This window comes from Capricornis sumatraensis, chromosome 3, assembly GCF_032405125.1.
Source record: "Capricornis sumatraensis isolate serow.1 chromosome 3, serow.2, whole genome shotgun sequence".
Classification (NCBI taxonomy): domain Eukaryota; kingdom Metazoa; phylum Chordata; class Mammalia; order Artiodactyla; family Bovidae; genus Capricornis; species Capricornis sumatraensis.
Window position 1 is genome coordinate 172,620,623 of NC_091071.1, and position 24,400 is coordinate 172,645,022.

The following is a 24,400-nucleotide window of genomic DNA, read 5'->3' on the forward strand; positions in this document are numbered from 1 at the left end:
AAATAGCAGGAGGGACTTAAACTACCTGTAAAAAAACTTAAAAAAAAAGTTGGTCTTCCCTGGTGGCTCAGTGGTAAAGAATCTGCCTGCCAATGCAGGAGACACGAGTTCAATGCCTAGTCTGGAAAGACCCCACATGCCACAGAGCAACTAAGCCCGTGCACCACAACTACTGAGCCCTCCTCACACCTCAAGGTCTGACGCCCACATGCCCTAGAGCCCAGTGCTTAGCTACAGAAGCCACTGCAATGTGAAACCCGTGCAAGACTAGAGGACAGCCCCAGCTTGCCGCAACTAGAGCAAAAGCCCAGGAAGCAGTGAAGGCCCAGCACAGCCAATAAATAAAATTATACATACAGTCAATAAATACAATTACATATGTATGTATTTTATATATATACATGTAGACCTTCACCATGGTAAAAATATTAAACGCTAAGACTGAGGGTTTCTTTCTAAAGCTTAATTAAAAAAAGTAACCTCAACCAAAGTCACCCAAATAATTCCAGCGAACTAGGATCTGAATCCAAGACACTATTTCTATGGCACAGGCATAAGCTTTAATTTCTAACAATTACTATTTCTGTTTATACTATCCATCCCATTGCTTCAACTAAAATCAAATGTTTATACATAATCATCAATCTTACCCAAGATCAACCTGAAATATCAGAGAACAGTCCTCTAAGAACTAAACTCAGGACAATATGATTGCCTCAGGATCCTCACATTTGTTTTTGTTTCACTGAAGCAATTAACATGGAATGTTTAACGTTTATATGGTTTTGTTTAACAGACACTCATATTCAAATTTCTCTAAAGATTTATTTTAAGAGGCAGGAACGGCCATCTAATCATCTTTGCTGAGGCAATCCAATCAAAGAATTTAACTATACTTTTTATTAATTCTACCTAATAATAAGCCTTTTGGACAAATCACTGGAATGGCTATAGAATCTAGTGATTAGACAGTCCAGTGATTATTTAGTTAGTGATCAGTAGCAAGACTGCACTTAAAAAGTATTAGCCTCCAATTAAAATAAATAAATTTATATTAAAAAACATGCATTTTAACAAACTCAAATAGAAAGGCCTTTAAAATTTTAAACACGCAAAGCTCTTTTCTGGATAGGTCCTCTTCATTTTTAAGTGTCAGTGACTCTTCAACTCTGAAAACAATATTTTAGGGAATCTAGTTTATAAACCTGCATATCAAAGTGCCACTTTAGAGAACTGGGTTCTGAAATGTGTACTTGGATGCCAAAATGCATTTTCCTCTAAGAAACATTAAAAATGTGGTTATGTTTGCTATATATTTGGCAAATAAATGCCTGTAGAGTAAATAATGCAATTGAGCTATAACATTATATTTTTCCCCCACAGAAGCTTGTATTTGGAGTTTTATCCTGATTTAATCTCTACAATGGCTTGGCTAAAAGTCTTGAGTCATTACTGATACAATCAGTGCTAAACATACTCCCTACTCTGGCTTAATAAGACTAACTGAATCATATCATTATTAGTACTATGTTTCATCAGTGCTTGCTTGTTTAGGAAAGATTTTTCAACAGTTCATTTTTATCTTAAAAAAAAAAAGCTTATTTTTATGTTGATGTTTCATTTTTAGTATTCAAGGGGGAAAATCATTCTAGCATGAAGTCTGAAATCTCTGAAGTCACTGAAAAATCAGTATTTTAAATTTATTTCAGTAGTCCTATTAATCATTAATCTTGCAGACTTGCTTGAAAGATCAATCTGGTAAAGGTAAGTCACTCTGTGACCAGAATTAGTAAAAGAATCATTAAGTACTTACAGAGCACAATTTATATTGCTGCACTGATCTCAACTTAAAATTATCATCACCACTATAGGTATAGATCCTCTGGAAACATATTTCATTAAATATTTCACTGATTTCAAAGCACTGTTTTATGTACTAAGATACTGCCAATTTAACTATGACATGCCATTGATTACAAAATGCTTCCTTTCAGATAAGAATGTGTATTATATTCCAAATAGTTTACCTTTAATTCTCCAAAAGTTTTCCTTCTTTCCTTCCACTCCATCCACCCACTATTAACAGTAGAACCTTAAGGCCCTGATTGATAACTACCACAGGAAATACAAAAGTAAAATATATCACTTTTCAATGGTATCACTACTCTTATTAGCAGTGGAGACACGAAAGGAATTTCTAAAATCATACTACAAGGTACAGAAGCTGAAAAACTTGATCCTGCCTTCCAACTCTCTCCCCTAGCAATCAAAACAGGCATTTGGGGTTAGGAAAGCTGGGAGACATTTTTCAACTGGGAACCCAAATTCTAGTCCTGGCTGGTTGACCTTGACCATAATCACTTAACCTGAGAACCTGTTTCTTGATGACAATCTCTCAAGTCTTTCCTAGCTCTGAAATTTCATCACAAAGGGTTGAGATCACTTTACTATAAAAAGCTATTTATCTCCAAGTAGTTAGAACCAATGTTCAGCTTCAGTGGACAAAAGGCAGCTCTCACTACACTGCCCACAGTCTGTTTCTTTGGTTGGGTTTTGCTTGGACATGGAAGACCTGCCCCATCAGCTCCAGGAATATAACTGGTCCCCTGCCTTCCACCTTTACTTCCCTTCACTGTGACTTATTTTCAAAAAGCAGCAGTCCACTCTTTCTGACAACATATCAAAACAAGAGGTGGTACCTGTGCAGACCCTAACAAAGATAATAAATAATGTTTAATCAACCTATTTAATAAGGATTCAGTCCTTCCGCTCAGGTACTTTTTTATTCTTTGGTGATATGATGTACATAGGAAAATCATAATCTGATATATGTCTGCAAGGTAACATTCATAACATTGTTTTTTTTTTTTTTTTTACTAGACAACTTTCTAGCTCTAGAGAAAAGAAAGTATTCAGAAGTCCAAAAACTTCACCAGAAAAGAAAAATAGGTCAGGACAACAGGCATCAGTGACTGGAAACTCCTCAACAGAAAGTAATATGGGATGTGATTATTATGAAAGTAAGTCATCCTAAGATACCCATACTTAAGTCTGAATCTGGAAGACCTAAATGTGTCTCTGTTTTTATCCAGCTGTCAGTCTGATGAGTCAAAGCAACAAAAATGACTGCATAATATTCATGTTATCAGCAAATTAACCTGCTGAAGTTCAGAAATAATCTATACATCTTTACATATTACCATCTGACAGTACCCTCACCCCTCACTCTGACAGCATGTCTATACTTCACAGTAACAGACTGCAAAACAGCAAAATCTGTCTTTCTAGATATCACCATATTGCAGAGTGGTGGGGCCAGGGGGTGGTGGAGGGGTGGACACAAACAAAGCAGCAGGGTATTGATTAGAAATGCTGCTCTCGTCAACCTCAAAAAAACACAACAGTCAAGATTTTGCCTGGGATATCCCCATTTTTTTCATTTATAACCTGAAAACTTAAATGAGATCAGAGCAATCCCAGTGTATATTAATCTACAGATTGCTCCTTAAAACCCAGTTACTCTAACAGTTCTTTTATGATCTCACCTTCCCCCTCTACTCACCTATCAGGTTGTTTATTATTCCAGCCCTAAGTACCAGAGGCTCAACTCAAATGGATACCATAGCTTTTCTCCATTGTGTATTTAACGCTTAAGAAACAAACGCCAGCAGACCACAACCTTCACTCAAGACTAACATAGCATTCTACTTGCCTGGCAGGATCACAGATCATAAATTCCTCAGAAATCAATCTGCAGAATAAATCAAGGACAACACTCAGAAGAACCTTGCCTAGAGCCTAAATTAAAAAAAACAAACCAGCTTTTAGGAGGACACCATGTCCCTCCCTAGAGAGTACAATACGCCACAGAAAGGAATTAAAACAGAATATTAAGTCCTCCAGTAAGATATCAAACAAAATATCTGCAGGGTATAAAAAAAGTTAACTGGTCACATAGTAATAAAATGATCCCTTTACCATGACAACACAAACTTCTGGTAAGTTACCCCAACTCTAACAGCCCACAGCTGATAATAGTACATTTTTCCACCTACTCAACGCCAGAGGGCAATGCTAAAAACAGAACCATTTTACAGGTAAACTCCATTTCAGCAAACTCCCAAGAGCATAGAGCAGGAAAAAAAAGGTGAGAGTCTAAGCAAATTTACGAAAAACATGACACAAATATTACCCAGCTAATTCATACTTTGAAGGCAGTAGGGACAGCATGAAGAACATACTGTTTTTATGTGATTTTTACCTTTACCTGAAGTTCTCCCTGGAGAGACAGAAACACGACTTTTCCTTGTACGGTTTGACTGCTGGGGTGTTGGGGAATGACGAGTTTTTGGCGGCGGAGTAGCTGGAGGTGATGGCCTATGCCTTCGCCTCGGAGGACTTGCTGAAGGAGATAACCTACGAGTTTTTCGAGGAGGGCTGGATGTCCTCTTCGGAGGCTTCTTTGGCGGTGACCGGGAACGAGACGAAGAAGATGATGAACTACTCCCAGACAAGGATGCCGACGAACGCCTTCTTCTGTGGAATAAAGTACTCATGTTCATTAACTGCATGCTCAGACAGAGTGACCTTACAGGTATGTATGCACAGTTTACACAAAAATACAGCTATTTTTATCCAACTTTTGAGTTTATGTAGCTAAGCACATAAATGAGTTTGCTTTTTTAAAAGAGTATGAAACAAAACCATAACCCAGGGTAGGAAACAGCTAGTTCTGAGACTAACTAAATAACTTATTCTGATAAATGCTTCTGTTTGAGTTGTCTCTCCCATAGTTGTAAAATGTCAAGTGCTATACAACTAACCGGTCTCTTCTTGCCTTAGGAAGAATGAGTGTTTTGGACTCTGCATACAAAATTGGGGTGGCAAAGTATTTTTTCATTTAATAACACAATGTCAAGCAACCTTTTATGTTGCATTAAAAAAAAGCACAATATTAGGAATTCATTTAGCTACATAAACTTAGAAGCAGGGGACTCTCGAATTCTGCGGCAAAATCTGTGGTAAGTTCTGTTGCAATTATGTGTACCTGCAGAATTCACCTTTGGCGGAAGAATTCCTGAGAACCTGAAAAAAAGAAACCCTACCTTAAGTGTGAGACAAAAACTGGCTGAAAGGGAATCTTACACAATCTGCAAATTATCTTGACTGCTAAATGGCTTAGTAAGCAATTCAAACACACTGTTTGCAAAACTCCAGTATGAGAAGTAGCTGTTTCCACTATCCTTATACTACAAAGCACCAGCATTACTTTTCTCCTAAGGAGGAACAATAAATTTTACAAAAGTGGGATGCCTAAAATTGACCGACCATTTACATCTTTAGTCTCTTCACTGTAACATCAATTCCATAATTTCTAGTAGTACTTATAAAAAATGGTCCAACATATCTTGACAACTCCTCCCTGGAAAAACATTGTCTTTTTTTGGTCTGTTTCTGTCTTATTTTGGCCGCACTGGAAGGGTTGTGGAATCTTAGTTCCTCAATCAGAGACTGAACCCGGGCCACATTAGCTAAAGTGCCTAATCCTAACCACTAGACCACCAGAAAATTCCTCCAAGATATCTTCTTTAAAAATATGGGATTCTGGAAAACTTCAGACTGTAGAAACAAAACAAAATTACAGAGCTTATTATCTCCAAGTTGATTTGGTTCCTTGAAAAACCTGAATAGACTCAAAACACAAAAAATTCTGTCCTAAATATAATCTGAAGCACAATAACCAGTTCCTTCTAAAAACAGGTGAAATGCATCATCAAGAAGGCACAAAACTCTGCTACCAGTACACTACACCTCTACTCGAAGCAGGTGTGGCAATAATCTTTTTGTTCAAAGTGTTTGATCCTAACATTTTACCTTATGCTAATTTAAAAATTATTTTTAAAAAAGAACACCAGTATTGACAAAGTGACTTTTATGCCAAGTCTCTTCAAAAATTGGACCAAACTGCCATTAATGGTTATTATCTACAGAATGAGACTGTAATTTTCAAATCATTTCATTTCTACTTGAACTATTTATTGTTAAGTACTCATTATTTCTTTAATATGGAAGAAGCATTAAGGTATAATGGATTATTTTAACACTCAAGCATTTTTGCCTAGGAAATCCCATGGTGGGCTACTGTCCACTGGGTTGCAAGAGCTGGACACGACTTAGTGACTGAACAGTAACAGAAGCAGTTTACTGACTCTATAGTCGTCTATATTCAGAAGCTACTGGTAATTAAAAGCCAAAGGGAGAAGGTGGACAATTCCCTTACTTGGTTAAGATTTCCTGGTAGGGTCCAAAAGGGTAAAGACTAACACAAATACCCAACAAGATGGTGAACGTCTTGTTTTTTTTTAATCTTCTAGCACTGGATAAGCGTTATCACTCAAAAATAACAGCATTACACCTCAAATGAGGTATCCCTTCATGAGACATTACCTATTATTGCTCATGAGTTCTTTTTTTTTTTCTTTCCTGAAGAAACACTAACTCAAAGATTAGCCTGAAACAAACACAATGCACTTTTGTACACCTGACAGCTCCAAATTTAGAAAAACCACCCCCCCAAACCCCCAAATGCTCACCGTCTCACTGGAGATCTACTCCTTCTATGCCTTGGTGGAGGAGGCATTCGTCTCGGTGGGGTCCTTCTTCGAGGAGATGGCCGTCTTCTTGGGCTTGGCCGCCTTCTAGGTGAGTAAGATCTGCCACAACAGAATTAGAATCTGAATAAACCATACGCAAGGAATGAATTCCTTACCATAGTTTTCTCAACAGCTACATTTAAAAAATGGATTTCAAGGGACACAATTTTTTGTGTGGAGACTTTTAATAGGATGTAGACAGTGTTCTCAAATTATCTCTGGAAATCCAAAACATAAACCTGTGCTAAATTATTTTCTACTGCTTTAAAATAATTTACCTAATTCTACCTAGGAGAACAACACATAAAAATTCAAGATCTATTCAGATCTTAAAGCCACTACTCACCTTGATCGAGATCTATGGCGCCTTCTTGGTCTAGTATGAGAAGGAGAGCGAGAACGTGTCCGGGATCTTGACTTGGAACGTGACCGAGATCTTGGTCGGGTCTTTTCCTTTTCCTTTTTGGAGTTTTTCTCTGGAGAAGGTTCTTTAGGCTCTAGTACTGGTTCAGTCTTGGGAACTTTCAGGATGTCACTGTGGGGTGGGGGTGGGGGTGGGTTGAAAAAAAGCTTATTTTGTGCCTTTTCTACTTAGACTCCTAAGTCTTAATACAATGATATGAAAAAGTTCTCTCTCTCTAAAAAGTTTTCCAAATCTATGAAGACATCGAGAAAGATGTATATACATCACTGAAATCCAGTGAACAACTAACAATTTTAATCACATGTATTTTTTAAGAGTGCAAAGGTGTCCATGATATGGGGGATGGGGGAGCAAGTTACAGTATATAAAATATCTGAAACAACACAACCAGCAGATAGCAGTGGTCACCTTTGGGTCATCTTACTTATACTCTACTATAAAATTTGAATTTCTTTTCAACAATCTAACTTTATAATTTTAAAAACCTGTAAGGAAAACAAGTTTATGTTTCTAACTCACAAGTATATTTATCGTCACTTAATAATAGCCTAAAACTGTGATATTTAAAAATGAATTTTTATGTACTTGCCTAGTAGAAGTGGCCTCTTGTACTGAAGCTTCTTTTACTTTCACTGATGGCTCTGGGAGCTCTGGAGTTTTTTCCTTCTTCTCTGGAGCAGGGGAAGGACTCCGGCTTTTGGTTCTGTGACGGGGAGACCGAGAATGACTGCGCTTTCTCTCTCTCCTGACAGGGGAAGATCGTCTTCTAGGGGAAGGAGATCTGGACTTGCGTCTAGGATGAAAGCAATTTTTTTTTCAGGTTTTTTAAATAAAGTGGACCAGGGAAAAGGGTCAAGAGAAGTGAGGTTAACCTTTTACGTTCACCATTATTGTCTACACCTGTGCAATTCCCTATAGATACAAGATATCCTCTCACGTTTATTTAATAGGAAAAGGGCAGAGAAAACACCAGAAAAACAAGCCAATGAAGGATAACATTCTCTCGTGTAACAGTTTTAAGTGTTAATCACTCAGTCACATCTGACTCTCTGTGACCCCATGAACTGTAGCCCACCAGGTCCCTCTGCCCATGGAGTCCTCCAGGCAAGAATACTGGAGTGGGCTGCCATTTCCTTCTCCAGGGGATCTTCTTGACCCAGGGACTGAACCTGGGTCTCCTGCACTGCAGGTGGATTATTTACTGTCTGAGCCACCAGGGCAGTCCCATAACAGTTATAAGAGAGGAACATACTGACTCAGGCTCTAGATTTAGGTTCTTAATCATTCCGAGAGTTGAGAAGACCAAAGGACTTTTTACAGGAAGAGGATGTGTAAAAGGAATGAAACAGCTAATAATAAGAAAGCTGTCTGTTAAAAGTGAAAATCACTCAGTCGTGTCTGACTCTTTGTGACCCCATGGACTACACAGTTCATCGAATTCTCTAGGCCAGAATGCTGGAGTCGGTAGCCTATCCCTTCTCCAGGGGATCTTCCTGACCCAGGAATCGAACCAGGGTCTCCTGCACTGCAGGTGGATTCTTTACCAACTGAGCTATCAGGGACGCCCTGTATATAAATCAGATTTTAAAAAGCAGTTTATATCCAGACAGAGCCCATCAAAATTCATCAGGTACTCTTGGTATTGCACAAAAAATGACTAGGGCAATTAAAGCAATATGCTCTTCAGAAAAGGATGAATATATCAAACTTGCCTAAGAGAGCTTTTTGGGAAGAGAAGCCCCTTTTCCATTTCAACAATTGTTTCCCTAACCTGAAATAAAAGAGTAAATCTGGTTCACTTCAAATAGTTACCACTATGATTTGTGCCTAACTCTAGAAATACTGCTTCCCTGCTAACAGCTTTTCATATCAAGTATATCAATAAAAGGGACAAAGAAATTACCTGCTCTCTTTACTAATTCCAGCCAGCTAATTTATGAAGATATTAGAATCCTAAAAACGGAAAGCCTAATGAAATTCTCACCAGCACAAATACACAAGTTGAATCATGGATTAAAAAATGGGAACCTAACCATAGTCTCAATGGAAGGAAAAACAAAGCAAATATCTGTTTTGCGTTCAGTACAACCATCTAAGAAAAGTACAATACGAAAGGCTAGTAGGTATAGACTTCTAATTGAAAAAAAAAAAAAACAAAGAAAAAAGAATTGGAGTACATTAAAGTAACTCCAAATAATTTAAAGCAATATGAAAGACAAGTCGAGATTTTGATTTAGGACTTAAGGGACTGACTAATTTACCTAGATTTTAGAGATAATTATTATAGTCAAATGATGATCTGTCTTAAAAAAAGAAATATCTTAGTCCGGAGGCAAGCCATAGCACACTATGAAAACTGTATGATGGAAAAATTTCCTGAATTGTACGTTAGCTTCCTTTTTAAACTATGTAACTTTCTGGACACAATATTTTAATACCTAAAGCATTCACAGAGCATTAGGTATTCATAAAGCATTAGGTATGCACCATATGTAAAATAGATAGACAATGGGAATTTGCTGTATGATTCAGGGAACTCAAACCAGGGTTCTGTAACAATCTAGAGGGGTGGGAAAGAGGTTCAAGGCAGGGAGGACATATGTGTACCTATGGCTTATTCATGTTGATGTATGGCAGAAACCAACACAATATTGTAAAGCAATTATCCTTAAATTAAAAATAAACATAAAAAACCCAAAACACCAAATATGCAGATTGTGCCGTACCTTCTTGGGCTTCGAGACCGCTCCCTTTTTTCTCTGCTGCTTTCTTTTTCTTCTTTATCCCTCTTATCCTTGTCTTCATCTTGCTTTTTCATAGATGCCAACTTTTCTTGTTCAATCTGTAAAGATAAGGTTTTCAAAGTAAACAGTTGACCATTTGAGATTAACGAGCAAACTGAAGACTATACATCTGATAAAAACCAATGTTATATATAACTGTCTTTCACCACCCCAATTTTAGGTAACTGTCATTTCATCAGTCTCTGCTTTTCAGTAAGACTGGTCTTTTTTCATCCATACTAGACTGAATAACTGATGGCTCAGTGGGTAACGAATCCACCTGTAATGCAGGAGATGTAGGTTTGATCTCTGGGTCAAGAAGATCCCCTGGAGGAGGAAGTGGCAACCCACTCCAGTATTCTTGTCTGCAAGATTCATGGACAAGAGGGGCCCAGAGAGTTACAGTCTATGGGGTCATAAAGAGCTGGACACGACTGAGCACATGGCACTACAGGCAAACTTTCTGATTGGTACTGAATACCTGCTGAACTAAAGAGAATGGCTGTTAGCTGTTCCAAGCTTACTAAGAAAAAAGAACTCATTTTCACATCTGTATTATCCATTCGTGATTTAAAGTGTATTGCCCATATGAAGAGCTGTGCTTACCGTTTACACTGTTACTAAAGTTCAATTTTCTCTTAAGCTAAATGTAGCTAGATGTACTACATATATACACACACACAAACATATTTTTAATGTATATATATGTTTGGTATGTTTTATAATATATATATACATACACACACAAACATATTTTTAATGTTTATATATATAATCTACCAAATTATTGGACTCTGGGACAATGACATTTTAAACTCACTGTTAGGGCGTGGGGGAGGAATATGGAAGTGAGAGAAGTAGAGAACTGAAGTCGAACATTCAAACATATTACAGTAGAGAAAAACATACTGACCCGAGCCAGGACATGTAAAATTTAAAGTGTCTCAGCAGTCTGGATACTACTCTCTCAAGTCAAACATTACAAAAAAGTAAAGGTGATTTACCTGTCTCTGTTTTATTTCTTCCTTCTTCAGTTCTAAGAAAGCAGAAGGGATTCCAGCGATGTTTTCTTGTGCACTTAAGAGTAGGGGCCACAGTTCTCCCATAAATTCTCTAGCATTTTTTCCATTCAAAAACCCAGTCAGGTTGATTTGCATCATTTTCGAATCTGGATTCTGCAAAAAGACATGACAGGAAGAAAGACAGGTTACTTCAAAACAAACCAATCAACCAATCTAAAACTCATTTAAATTAGTATTTTTAAGTCTATCATAGGGGCTTAGATACATATATTCTTTACTATTTTAAAAATAGCTTTCCCTAGTAGTTTCTCAGCAATGTAATCTCTAGGACAGATTACCAAATTCTCTCTCTCACTCTACCAAAAGCCATCAGAGCAGCCTGTTAATCCTTTGTGGATTTCATAAGTATTTTTAGACTATGGCTGTTAGTGGGCCTTACATTTATCAACTTTAAAAACCAACATGGAACATCCACAAATTCTTGCATTTAATAACAAGGAAAGTGTCTGCTTGTCTGGAAATTCTCCCTCATTGAGAAACAGAAAGTATATAAACTGTTCACTTCTAACACTGTGAATAGCTCTCTATAAAATATCTATTGTCCAGTTATGCATGCACTCTGTATCTTTTGAAGACTAAGCTGAATGTTTCACTTCTAAATAAGGAAAATCTATTATAACAACACCTCAAATTCTCAACTGTCCACAAAGGGCTAAGAGGTCATTATTTCTCAGAAGTAACTGGGTTTTTAAATGCTAAATCTGTTGGTCAAGCAACAAGGTCCATATAACAAGCACAGCTCAATAGCACAAAGCAAGTACAGATTCCAGGTGTCTTCAGTTTCTTCTTGGAACCTTGGGGGTTTGGAATCGCCAAGTCCCCTGTAGAGAAAGATGTTCCCTTGGCTTGCTTCCGACTCCCTACTGCAACTCAACCACCTTGAGTTTAATGTTATATCATTTATCTAAATTGCAAAAGACGAACAAGCAATAATGAGTACACAACCACAAAAAAAGAAAAGATTGTTTAAAAAAGTTCTAAACTTTAATCTCATGCTCACTATAAGGGGAATACTACCAGATACTTAAGGTTTTTAAATGCACTAAAATACAAATCAGTAAAGCATTTCTCCAATAAAATCTATCTTCAATCATCATTTAAAAAACGTTTTCCCATGTTCCTGGTTTTCTAAGTAAAATGCATACATTTTTAGAGAAATATGTTCTTAAAATTAAATTACTATTTGCAAATATTCAAAACAAAATGTAATTACCAAATTATGTCTTAAAAATAGAAATACCTTATCAGTTGAAATGCCAACTGTTCTGTCAAAACACAAGGGTGAACTCTTTGGGAAAAGGATTAATGTAAAAGTAAATTCACATTGGTATATTTGCCAAAAGGTTATATGGTGCATCTTACTCTTCTTTGGGTTGTCGTGGCATAACAGCAAACTATCTTATAATAAACTTGTTTTTAAACATCAATTCTATTGTCATCTCATATCTCATGTATGAAGAAAGGAACAATTACATCAACTGGGTCTAACAATACTGTCAATTTATTTTAGTCTGAAGTTTAACTATAATGCAAACAAAATATTCTGTGCCTAAAATGTAATCGTTGACTAGCTGACATGCAGCTACAACTAAAAACTTTAGTTTCTTATCATTTTAAAAACAATATCCAATCAAATCAGAATTGCCCCTCATGCTTCACATAAAAGTCCATCTCATAATAGTATTTTTAAAGAGCAGTGTATAGATTTACCCATTGCTCTTTCCTGTTTGTATTTTTTGTTGTTGTTGTTGATGTTCGGCCACTTTACACAACTCACCTCCAAACACACACTGCATCATCAAGGGAGTTGGGTCAGAGCGACATTGGGACACTCACTCTGCTGTGACCTAATAAGGTGATGGTGCTATACTTCAGACGCAAGGAATAACTTCCATTTTGGTTCAGGCCTTTTAAATCATAAATCACATTATCATTAGAAAATTGCTGTCAAAGTAACTTAACATGTAACAGCAAAATTACAAACAATAAGTTTGATTTTTCACCTGTGTATCTTTCAAAACTATGTACCTTCACTAAACTTCCAGCCTTAATAGTTGTTTACAAAGTGAATTCTTTTCACAACAAACATTGTAAAATAACCCTCCTATATTTGTACTCCATAGAAAAATTCAGTTTCCATAGATTCACAAAATTATGTCACATATTCAGAAATAAGAGCCATCTGTATATTATTACCTTCACTTCCAGCTGGTTGAATATAAACTCAATCACAACATCATCTTCAAACCCAAGGATTTCCGTTACTCGTTTTGTTATCCAAGGCTTTATAACCTCCAAATTTACTTTGCTCATGTCCACCTGATAAAAGATGCAAGCAATTATTACTGAGTACAACTTCACAATCCTGAAAGAAAGCTCACATAAGAATTTTATTTAACAAAGTTCCCTTGCTTAGGATTCTTTGGTTTGGCATGATACAATTTTATTAACAGCTCATTCTTATTTGCTTGTGCCAGTCTCCAAGTGTTTGCTATTGTTGCTAAAAGATGGAAAATGTTTAATTATAAATGTTTTCCTAAGTAGTCATGTTACAGTCCAGCTCCAAAACAACCAAAATGTCTGAATCAACTGTGCTATGAAAGGGCAGAACAGTTTAACCAAAAGAATACCTTTTTTTCTAGGCATTCTGCGAATTTCAGCTGCTTCAGTAGCTTCTTCTGTTTGTTGCTGAACCGATTATCCTGTTCTGCACTTGTTCCCTGTAGGAAGAGAAGCACATTTCAATTAAGAGCTCAAAGTTAAAATCCTATTTTTTTATCTGCTAATGATGGCTATGACCTTTACAGTTTTGAAATAGGGTAATCAAGTAAACAGAAACATCACAGCTAATATTCACAGGTACAAAATGTACACTCTTTTCCCAACATAGCTAACATTTTGAAAATTTGACTGTATTTAAAAATTACAAAATATATGCTCACTATAACAAGTCAAACAATATGCAGAATATAGCATAAACCTAACATCTCCCCCATAACCAAGTTACATTTGATGTATATCTTTTTCACCTCTTTCTATGCTAAGACATTTAAGGTTCTTCTTGGTTTGTTTTTCTAAATGAGAACAGACTGAAATATAGTAAATATTAACATCCTTTTTAAACAAAACCATTACGCTTCATCCTCTTCTGAAACCCAGTAGCATGCTTGCAAAATTATTGTGACAACGCATATCAACAGGGGGTAAAGAAAAAAGAACACCCTGAGACTATGTTTAGGTTTCACAACTTTTAGAACTTGAGATGCATGAAAAACACAGTAGGTTTACTTTAATAAACTCAATTTCTGCAAAGAAACTGGAAAAATGAGAGCTTTCAAACACTACTTGGACCATCAAGTAATCACTATGAGTTTTGTCATTCCTAATGGCCCAATTAAGTACGGAAATGGCTGGCTGTGCTATGAAAACTACCGAATGGTTCACAGAGTTGGCCACTGTCCCTTGGAAAGTGATCAAGAAAATTCTTTCAGGAAGGTAAAGAACGTGGATCAGAACCCCAACTCTGCCACTACGAAAGTCATATGTCCTCAAACTTACTAAACCTCTCCGAGAATGTTTCCTTACTTGCTAAAATCTATTCAATATCTCACAGGGCTGTGTATATCAGAAATTATATACTTAAAGTAACTGGCAGATGGCAGTAGTCCAGCAAATGAAAGCTACTATTTCTATCTTACTACCTGAATGGCCGTGTACTAAAAGAATAACCACCCTAAAATCTTTTAACTCAGCTTAAATCCAATCAATCCCTCTAAGGAACTGTGGGCAGTATATATTGTACCCTTCCAGATTTTAACCAACACTAAAAGCAAACCTCGTTTTTAAATTTATCAACCATCTTGCTCTTTTCCTTTAGGAATTCTTTTCCATGGGAAATAATGAAAATATCAAAAGAATAGGCTTATGTTTCAAAATATTACATTAACACTACAAGAAATACTCCGGATTTACTACAAAATACTTTGATAGAATTTGCAGTGTGAAACTTTGATAAACTCAACTGAAACTATCATTACATAAATAACTATAGTACTGTTTGCATAACCTAAAAACAGTCATATACAGTCAACACTGGCTGTATTGAGTCAAACGCCTGGAATAACACTTCAACATTTAATGAAAAAGTAACACATTTAAAGTCAATTGAAAAGAAATTTCAACGCTGGTTCTGGAGTGTCAAAAGCTTTCTTTACTGAAGTCCCGGTCTTCCTCTCTTAACTTTTCCATTACACACACACACACACACACACACACACACAAGCTGCATATTTCATACTCCAGGGAGTGGAAAGAGCCAACCTATATTCTGACTTAGATCAACTGGTCTCTACACGGTCCGTTCAGCACTAAAAAGAACCTGCAAACGCTAGATCTCTTAGCGTCACTTGCCAAACCAGGATCTAGATCTCGACTGGGTGCTCATTTCCTACAAAAGTGAAAAAGGGGATGAACAGGCTCCAACACGCGCTCGATAAATTATGGGCCCTGAGGGCTAATTTCGAGGCGGTAACGTCCCTGCTTGCAAGTGATGGGCCCGCAGACCCTTGAGAATCTAGAGGCACCTTTCCTAGAGCAGACTTTCAAAAGAGTAAAAAAAACTGGAGAGGTGGGGGGACGGTGAGCGGGAAGGAGAGGAGCAGATCCGTTCCATAATCCCGCCTTCATATACGCGCACTTTTTGTTGCGCTCTCTCCCCGCAGAGTCTCGGATTCAAACGTTTTAAACACAAATTATCAGCGTTCCCCTCCCTGAAAGAGACATCAAATTGGGCGGGAGCTCCCGCGAACTCTGACCCGGAGCCTTCCCGAAGGCTTAGACCCGGGTTGGGGGCGGGGAGGAGGGTCGGCGCCCGCTTTCTCAAGAAAAGCTGCTCAACGTCGCTTCCGGTCCACGCTCTCCCGAGGCGGTACCCCCAAACCCGTCCTCCCCAAGCCCCTTCTGCAGCCAGTCACCTCAGGGTTTCCCTCCGGCCTCCCCCCAAGGACTTCCTCCTCGCGGGCCCACTAGGCCTCAGGGCCCGGCGGGACGCGAGGCTCAGTCTGCAGGCCCCGTCAGGCAGGCCGGGAGGCGAGGTATCGCTCCCTGCCATTCCCGCCGCCATTTTCCGGCGACCGTCGTCGCCGCCGCGTAGGGGGGACGATTCCGGAGGAGGAGACTGCGCAGGGGCGCACCGGTCCCCGCCGCAGGGCAGGGGGGAACGTCCGTTGCCACCGAGGATCCTCAGGATTTTCGAAGTCTCTGCTCGCCGGCTACCCCGTCCTGAGCTTAGGCGTCCTGCCGGGCTTTGCAGATAACCTCCCCACCTCACCCCAGGTCGCCGCGTTTCTACTTACGCGGAAGAATCCCGCGTCCATCTTGCTGCCTCGCTCGGAGATCGCTCCCTATCCCAAGGTGCACCGCGCCGCCGCGACGGAGGGCGGGACCGGCAGGGAAAGCCGAACGCCGGGACGCAGCGCGCGGCGCTCCACCCGCCCCTCCAGCCGACACGAAGCTGCGCCTGCTCAGTATGATGAGCGCCCGTCACACTTGCGCACGCGCGTTTTGTAAGGCGGGGGACTTGCTACCAGGCTCTGGACCTCCCCATTGGCCGGCCGGTGAGGAGAGCCTCGCGATCTCAGCCAATGGGAGCGTGCGAGAGTCACTGGCTCGCCCTGCCCTGCGAATCCTTTTGTGGTGCTTGAGTAGCCCCGTTCGCCGAGAGTGAATTGACCTATCCTTCTACCCGTAGTCTGGGAGGCCTCCTGCTTTCGGGGTTCCATGGAGCGTTTCAAGAAAAAGACTGTTACCTCAGAGTGACGCTAGTGAGGCCGCCGTTGCGCAGAGGAAAAGCCTACGGCCTCCCCTGTCGTTATGAAAGTTGTGATTGTGTTGGTTTTACGAGCTTGCGAGTTACTGACTTCGGCCCTGAAGTAACCGAGCTACGTAGTACGAGTGAAGTTTGCATTCTAGCCCCACTCCTGCTTGCTCCCGTTTCCGTACAACTCCTTAGCTTTAGGGAGAAGCGGGAACTGTCCTTTAGATGAGTTTCGATTTCGGCTGCCCGGTCCCCACGCTTACGGGCAGGAAGCTGAGGAATGCTGAGGAAAGCTGTGGCCCTGGGGGCCTGACGGAGGCCAGGGCGTCGACCTCGCTGGCCCAGCTCTGCCTCTCCAGCCATCTGCTCCGACTGTGAGGACTCCAGCATCGATGTCTTCTGCTACACTTACTCTTTTTCTCTAATAAGCATCTGACCCTTCTCTGACCACCTTTTGCAACTCCTCCAACACACACTCTTACCTCCCTTTGCTGCTTTATCTTCACAGCACTCATCTGCAGACTACATTCACTCTCACGGCTTTAAACACCAGCTCCCTCCCAGCAGCTTCGTAGATTTCCACCTCAGATTTCTCTCCCAGCAGCTTCGTAGATTTCCACCTCAGATTTCTCTCCCGAACTTCAAAAGTGTGTTGGCAACGTCCTCCTGGACGTTTCCACTGGGAAGACATCGCCTACTTAACCTGACCCGGAACTGAGCTGCTGGTTCCTCTCCCTCTCTCTCGAACACCCTCCACTCGGCCAAAAACCGACCCTCTCCTCCCGAAGTCGTCCCTGCCTTGGTCGATGACAGTTTTGTTTAATAAGAGATAAACACCGGTGTTGTTCTTGACTCCTCTTCCTATATCCCACTTCCAAACCATCAAGAAACTCGCTCTGCTATCATCCTAGTTCAAAACTCCTTCATCCTCGGCCTGAACTTCGGCGGCCCTGGTCTAACTGGCCTTCCTGCTTCTACCCTTGTCACTCAGCATCTGTTCTGAATATAGTAGTCAAGTGGCCCCTTTAAAAAAAAAAAAAAAAAACGTAGAAGTGTGTCCTAAGCTCAAAAACCAATAGCCCCTTGTATTTCCACCTGACATCCCCTTGTTTCTTTGATCTCATCTTCTAGTACCCTAACATAGCTCAATGCTTGAACTTCTTAAGCTAGCTTCTGCCTCAACGTTTTTGCACTGGTTTTAACTTCTGCCTAGAATGTTCTTTCCCCCAGATACCTTACTTGCAAATGTCAAGATTTTTACTCAAGAATTACCTTCTCAATGAGGCTATCATGACTGCCCCATTGGAAATTAGTCACATACTCCCTCTGCATCCGCGACACCTCCTAATCTACTTTGTTTTCCCCCATAGCATATATCACTTTCTAGTATTTGTTTACCTATGTTTAGTGTGTTTATTTTGTCTGTTCCCCACACTAGAATGTAAGCTCCATAAAGTCAAGGTGTCTGTCTTTTTTGTACACTGATGGTACAGAACAGTGTCTGGCACATGTTAATAGCATAGGCTTGATTTTGTTGAAGGAACAAAAGCTTTGTCAGAGGGTCGAAGATGGGGAAGTGGCTGGTTTCCACAGAACAAGCCAGTTAACTAGATGGGCCTATGAAATCACAATGCATGTCTTACTGTTCTCTATGATTCCGATCAGTCATTCTGTTTTATCCTTCCTTAACTGCTTTTGTTCTTTTGCTGCCTATCTTGTACAAGTTGGTTTTCCTTCTGGTTCTGTTATTGACTCTTTTTCTCAAAAAAAGAAGGTGACCTATCTGTCCTCTCTTGGTTTCGATTACCTTTTTGTCTCTCAAACCTACGTATCTTGGATATAGGTCTGCCCCAGACCTGTATTTTCAACTTCCTGCTGACATTTGCTTGATGTCTGTACGTAGCTCAAACTGAATTCATCTTCCTTGTACTTGTCTCACCCTCTGTTTTCTTATTAATGAATGACACACCCTTCTCCCTGTCATCATTCTTCTCTTCACACTCTACAACCATCAAAACTTGCCTTCTCACCTCAACTTCCTTCTAGCTCCATTGCCTCTTTAGGCAGTTTGGGTTATTGTCTGGCTCATTGCACTAACCCATTGACCATTTTCCCTGCCTTCAGGGTTGATTTCTCCATCTTGTATACAGAGTGAATTTCTAAGATGATAATCTTGATTCCTTTGCTTCCTTGCTTAAAACTCATCAGTGGCTTCTTGGCTATCCTCCAGATAAAGTCCAAACTAGTTACAGTGTCTCACAAAGCCCTTTACGGTTTGTTTACTGCTCCCTTCTCCAGACTCATCTCCCGGGTTAATCAGCTCCCTTTTCCCATCTCTCACTTCTAAACTGCAACCACACTGAGCTACAGGCTCTAGTCTAACTACGAACAGGTTAGGTTTCAAAAGTCAGTTTTGGGTCTGTATGTTGGTAAGCCAAAAGTGACTTAAGAAGTGACTGAAGTGTCGCCTCCTCAGATATGCCTTTCCTGACCAGCCTTGTGGAAAATAGCAGAACCCTCACCACCACCACAACCCCCATCCTACCTTCCTTTATTTTTTCTTTAGATAAGAAAGTCTTCTTCAGCGATCAATGCAAAGAAATAGAGGAAAACAACAGAATGGGAAAGACTAGAGATCTCTTCAAGAACATTAGAGATACCAAGGGAACATTTCATGCAAAGATGGGCTCGATAAAGGACAGAAATGGTATGGATCTAACAGAAGCAGAAAATACTAAGAAGAGGTGGCAAGAATACATGGAAGAACTGTACAAAAAAGATCTTCACGACCCAGATAATCATGATGATGTGATCACTAATCTAGAGCCAGACATCTTGGAATGTGAAGTCAAGTGGGCCTTAGAAAGCATCACTACAAACAAAGCTAGTGGAGGTGGTGGAATTCCAGTTGAGCTGTTTCAAATGAGATGATGCTGTGAAAGTGCTACACTCAATATGCCAGCAAATTTGGAAAACTCAGCAGTGGCCACAGGTCTGGAAAACGTCAGTTTTCATTCCAATCCCAAAGAAAGGCAATGCCAAAGAATGCTCAAACTACCGCACAACTGCACTCATCTCACATGGTAGTAAAGTAATGCTCAAAATTCTCCAAGCCAGGCTTCAGCAATACGTGAACCGTGAACTCCCTGATGTTCAAGCTGGTTTTAGAAAAGGCAGAGGAACCAGAGATCAAATTGCTGACATCTGCTGGATCATGGAAAAAGCAGGAGAGTTCCAGAAAAACATCTATTTCTGCTTTCTTGACTATGCCAAAGCCTTTGACTGTGTGGATCACAATCAACTGTGGAAAATTCTGAAAGAGATGGGAATACCAGACCACCTAACCTGCCTCTTGAGAAATCTGTATGCAGGTCAGGAAGCAACAGTTAGAACTGGACCTGGAACAACAGACTGGTTCCAAATAGGAAAAGGAGTAGGTCAAGGCTGTATATTGTCACCCAGCTTATTTAACTTCTATGCTGAGTACATCATGAGAGACGCTGGGCTGGAAGAAACACAAGCTGGAATCAAGACTGCCGGGAGAAATATCAATAACCTCAGATATGCAGATGACACCACCCTTATGGCAGAAAGTGAAGAGGAGCTAAAAAGCCTCTTGATGAAAGTGAAAGAGGAGAGTGAAAAAGTTGGCTTAAAGCTCAACATTCAGAAAATGAAGATCATGGCATCCAGTCCCATCACTTCATGGGAAATAGATGGGGAAACAGTGGAAACAGTGTCAGACTTTAGTTTTTAGGGCTCCAAAATCACTGCAGATGGTGACTGCAGCTATGAAATTAAAAGACACTTACTCCTTGGAAGAAAAGTTATGACCAACCTAGACAGTATATTCAAAAGCAGAGACGTTACTTTGTCGACTAAGGTCCGTCTAGTCAAGGCTATGGTTTTTCCTGTGGTCATGTATGGACGTGAGAGTTGGACTGTGAAGAAGGCTGAGTGCCGAAGAATTGATGCTTTTGAACTGTGGTGTTGGAGAAGACTCTTGAGAGTCCCTGGGACTGCAAGGAGATCCAACCAGTCCATTCTGAAGGAGGTCAACCCTGGGATTTCTTTGGAAGGAGTGATGCTAAAGCTGAAGCTCCAGTACTTTGGTCACCTCATGTGAAGAGTTGACTCATTGGAAAAGACTCTGATGCTGGGAGGGATTAGGGGCAGGAGGAGAAGAGGACGACCAAGGATGAGATGGCTGGATGGCATCATGGACTCGATGGATGTGAGTCTGAGTGAACTCTGGGAGATGGTGATGGACAGGGAGGCCTGGTGTGCTGCAATTCATGGGGTTGCAAAGAGTCGGACACGACTGAGTGACTGAACTGAACTGATAGTACATGACTTTATTATCTATTTTATTTACATGCTTACTGTATTTGTCCTCCCCCCACACCTTTTTATTTTTTAAAAAGGAAGCTCTATGAGGGCAAAAATCTTGTTCATCTTGTTCACCATTAAAGCCTTAGTGTCTGGAACAGTATCTAGCACATTCTTGGACATCAATAAATACTTATAGAATGAATGTATGAGTGAGAGTCTAAGGCTTAGTCACTGAAAGCATTTTTACAAATGAGTGAATCTGGTCTTTGAAATGTAACCATTAATTCTATAAGGAAAAGTCCACATTGAAACTTTGCTGAGACTGAGAAGCCTCCACCCTAGAGGTGCAGTGGAGATACTTCTCCACTTGGCAGTGAAGGTATTTACAGACACCATCTCCTGTAAACTCTGATACTCTGCAGTTGAATATGGGCCTTAAACCAAGAAACAATCCCCAGGGAGCCATTATTGGTTCTTGGCTATGCCTGGTCTTTAAGTCCTCAAATTCTGAACTTCAAAAAGCTAATAGGCATCCAGCCTTGGTGCTGATCCTCTAGGCTCCATTTCCTCTATCACTTATTCTCATTGCTTGTTGATTGCTTGTTCACTTGTTGCCGATTGCCTCTCTCCTCTAGAATCACTCCTACTGAAAATGCATTCACTGCTGTGCTCAAAGACACTTTCCAGCACAAAATGTATCAGATTTTATCCATCAGTCCTTTCTATTCAGCTATGAGATCATTTTAGTCTGTATAGCTTATTTGGTAAATTTCTGTTTTGTTTTGAGAGTGATAAATCTCTTGGGAATAAAGGAAAATAAAAGTTGAGTGTATCATTAATTAATCAAGCTATCCAATTGTAAGATTTGTGGTTGTGTTTGCGTATATAAATGTCGAATTTATGAAACATAGAAGTAGCAACCTAGGATTTTCTGAACCTCACATTTTCCTGCTGCTGCTGCTGCTAAGTCGTTTCAGTCGTGTCCCACTCTGTGCGACCCCATAGACGGCAGCCCACCAGGCTCCCCTGTCCCTGGGATTCTCCAGGCAAGAACACTGGAGTGGGTTGCCATTTCCTTCTCCAATGCATGAAAGTGAAGAGTGAAAGTGAAGTCGCTCAGTCCTGTCCGACTCTTAGAGACCCCATGGACTGCAGCCTACCAGGCTCCTCCGTCCATGGGATTCTCCAGGCAAGAGTACTGGAGTGGGGTGCCATCAACAAGAGTCACTAGATGGCGATCTACCCTCTCAGGATAACATACCTCTGGCCAGAACGTGACACTAGAAATAAGTGTCTATCACAAAGACATATGGTTTGATTTATTGTTTTTTTCCCGAGCCTTTACTCTATGCTCAGCATGGTGTTCTTAGATATAATAAGAGACACAAAGGAAATTTAAGGCAGTCCTCAAAGAGCTTATAATATAGCCAGAAAGATCACAGCAACCGGCAAAGAAGAATACTGTTAATTGTCTGTCTTGCTTTCTAGCCAGAAGAAAGTCCCCCCACCATTCCACCCCAAGATGTTATGTTCAGATGTTGTGTTGGCACGTGTTTAACAGAAGGACTTGAAAAACACAAAATATCCATTAGATGGGAAACGACAAGCCATAATTGGGAGAGTTCTCTTTTTCCATCTGCATTATCTTGTGTTTCAATGACAGTATCTTTTATATAGGGCCACAAAATAATAGCATTTCCCATTTTGTGGGACATACTATGTCAGTACGTGTGTCCATATTCCATCATGTCCAACTCTTTGTGACCCCAAAGACTGTAGCCTGCCAGGCTCCTCTGTCCATGGAATTCTCCAGGCAGGAATACTGGAGCAGTTTGCCATTTCCTTCTCCAGGGGATCAACCCAACCCAGGGATCAAACTGTCATCTCCTGAGTCTTCTGCATTGGCAGGTGGATTATCACTTCCCACCTGGGAAGCCATGTCAGGCTTTATATTAATGCTTTAGACACTTTAGAAAATTCAGTCCTCACAACAATACCTAGTTGGTTGTTTTGTGCTGAACTGTGTCCTCCCAAAATTCAGTATTAAAAGTCCTAAGCCCAGGTACCTCATAATGTGATTGTATTTGAAGTTAGGGTCTTTAAAAAGATAAGTTAAAATGAGGTCATTAGAGGGGTTTCCCAGGTGGCTCAGTGGGTAAAGAATCCGCCTGCAAACCAATACAGTATTGTTAAGTAAAATAAAGTAAAACTAAAAATTTTAAAAAAAATTAAAAAAAATGAAAACTTGGACATCAGTTTTCATTAACATGATTGTATGTAAGTGTGGGTAGTTATTATATTAAAGAAACTATGGTAGACTATAAAGAGTCCCTTATCTGTTGGTTTAATTTAAAAGTAAAACATACATTATTCTAATTATATGCACTAATGTTGAATTTTACATTGATAAATTCATGACTCTCTTTCTTAATAAGAATATCTAGCTGCTTTATACCCTGTGGCTACAGTATGTAAAGAAATCGGGCCTGGGAACCAAGAGAACTATTCTCCAGGTTGAGTTAGGCTACTTACTTAGAGGTGTGACCTTCCACAAGTACTTAACTTCTTACAGAAGTACTTAACTTCTCTGCTTTAAAGTTTTCTCAGCTGTAAAATGAGAGCCCTTGAGTTTCCTCTATTTGTAATACTCCCTTATTATATGACAAACTATGTCCTTATAGGTCTTTCTTATTAAATTAATGTATAATCAACTAATGCAAACATATATATCCACATACATACATGTATATTAAATTGGCTAAAAAGTTCATTTGGGTTTTTCTGTAAGCTATATGTATCATAGTGAAAAATTTGGATGTTATCAAAATATATAAAACAAAAGGTGAAATTCTGCTCCTACCCCAACTCAAAACAGGTTAAAAGTCTACAGTGACAGCTAATAAATGCTAATGGTCTTTGTACGTTAGTGTATTTGTCAGTATATAGACACTTAAGTCATAATACAGGTAACTATTTAGCACCGTACTTTTGTCCTCTTTACACCTTTGAAATGATTTTATGTAAATGTATTCCTGAACATATTTATTTTTAATCAATTTCTGGTAGCTATAATTTATAATTTAATAGGAAATTTAATTTTTAATTCTTTGCCTTTTCCTTAAACCTTAGTTTCCCCCTTGCATGTTTGAACGGTAACAGCAGAATAACTTTTACAAATCTTTATGAAACTTTATGAAAAAATGTCTGAAAGTAAATAAAGCAAATGTTAACAATGCTTATATTGGATGCTAAATTTCAAGTAATTTTTCCTTTATGTTTCCTATTTCATATTTTTAGCAATTGACATTTTA

General features: G+C 39.6%; 1 protein-coding gene across 7 annotated transcripts in view; it reads right to left on the bottom strand.

Moving 5' to 3' along the window:
* The window catches only part of SRRM1 (serine and arginine repetitive matrix 1), a 29,578-nt gene extending 12,228 nt beyond the window's left edge, over positions 1 to 17,350 (bottom strand). For 3 of the 7 annotated variants that reach the window (XM_068967076.1, XM_068967079.1, XM_068967075.1), the window contains exons 1-9: positions 17,240 to 17,350; positions 13,573 to 13,662; positions 13,139 to 13,261; positions 10,865 to 11,035; positions 9,804 to 9,919; positions 7,667 to 7,870; positions 7,000 to 7,188; positions 6,594 to 6,713; positions 4,262 to 4,536 (exon numbers count right to left, since the gene is read on the bottom strand). In XM_068967076.1, the coding sequence (XP_068823177.1) occupies positions 4,262 to 4,536; positions 6,594 to 6,713; positions 7,000 to 7,188; positions 7,667 to 7,870; positions 9,804 to 9,919; positions 10,865 to 11,035; positions 13,139 to 13,261; positions 13,573 to 13,662; positions 17,240 to 17,272 (1,321 nt within the window). In that variant the 5' untranslated portion in view covers positions 17,273 to 17,350. Of the gene's footprint in view, positions 1 to 4,261; positions 4,537 to 6,593; positions 6,714 to 6,999; positions 7,189 to 7,666; positions 7,871 to 9,803; positions 9,920 to 10,864; positions 11,036 to 13,138; positions 13,262 to 13,572; positions 13,663 to 16,296; positions 16,405 to 17,239 lie in introns of those variants that run through there. The other 4 variants (XM_068967080.1, XM_068967078.1, XM_068967077.1 and 1 more) reach the window with 3 other exon arrangements.
* Between the last annotated feature and the right edge of the window lie 7,050 nt (positions 17,351 to 24,400).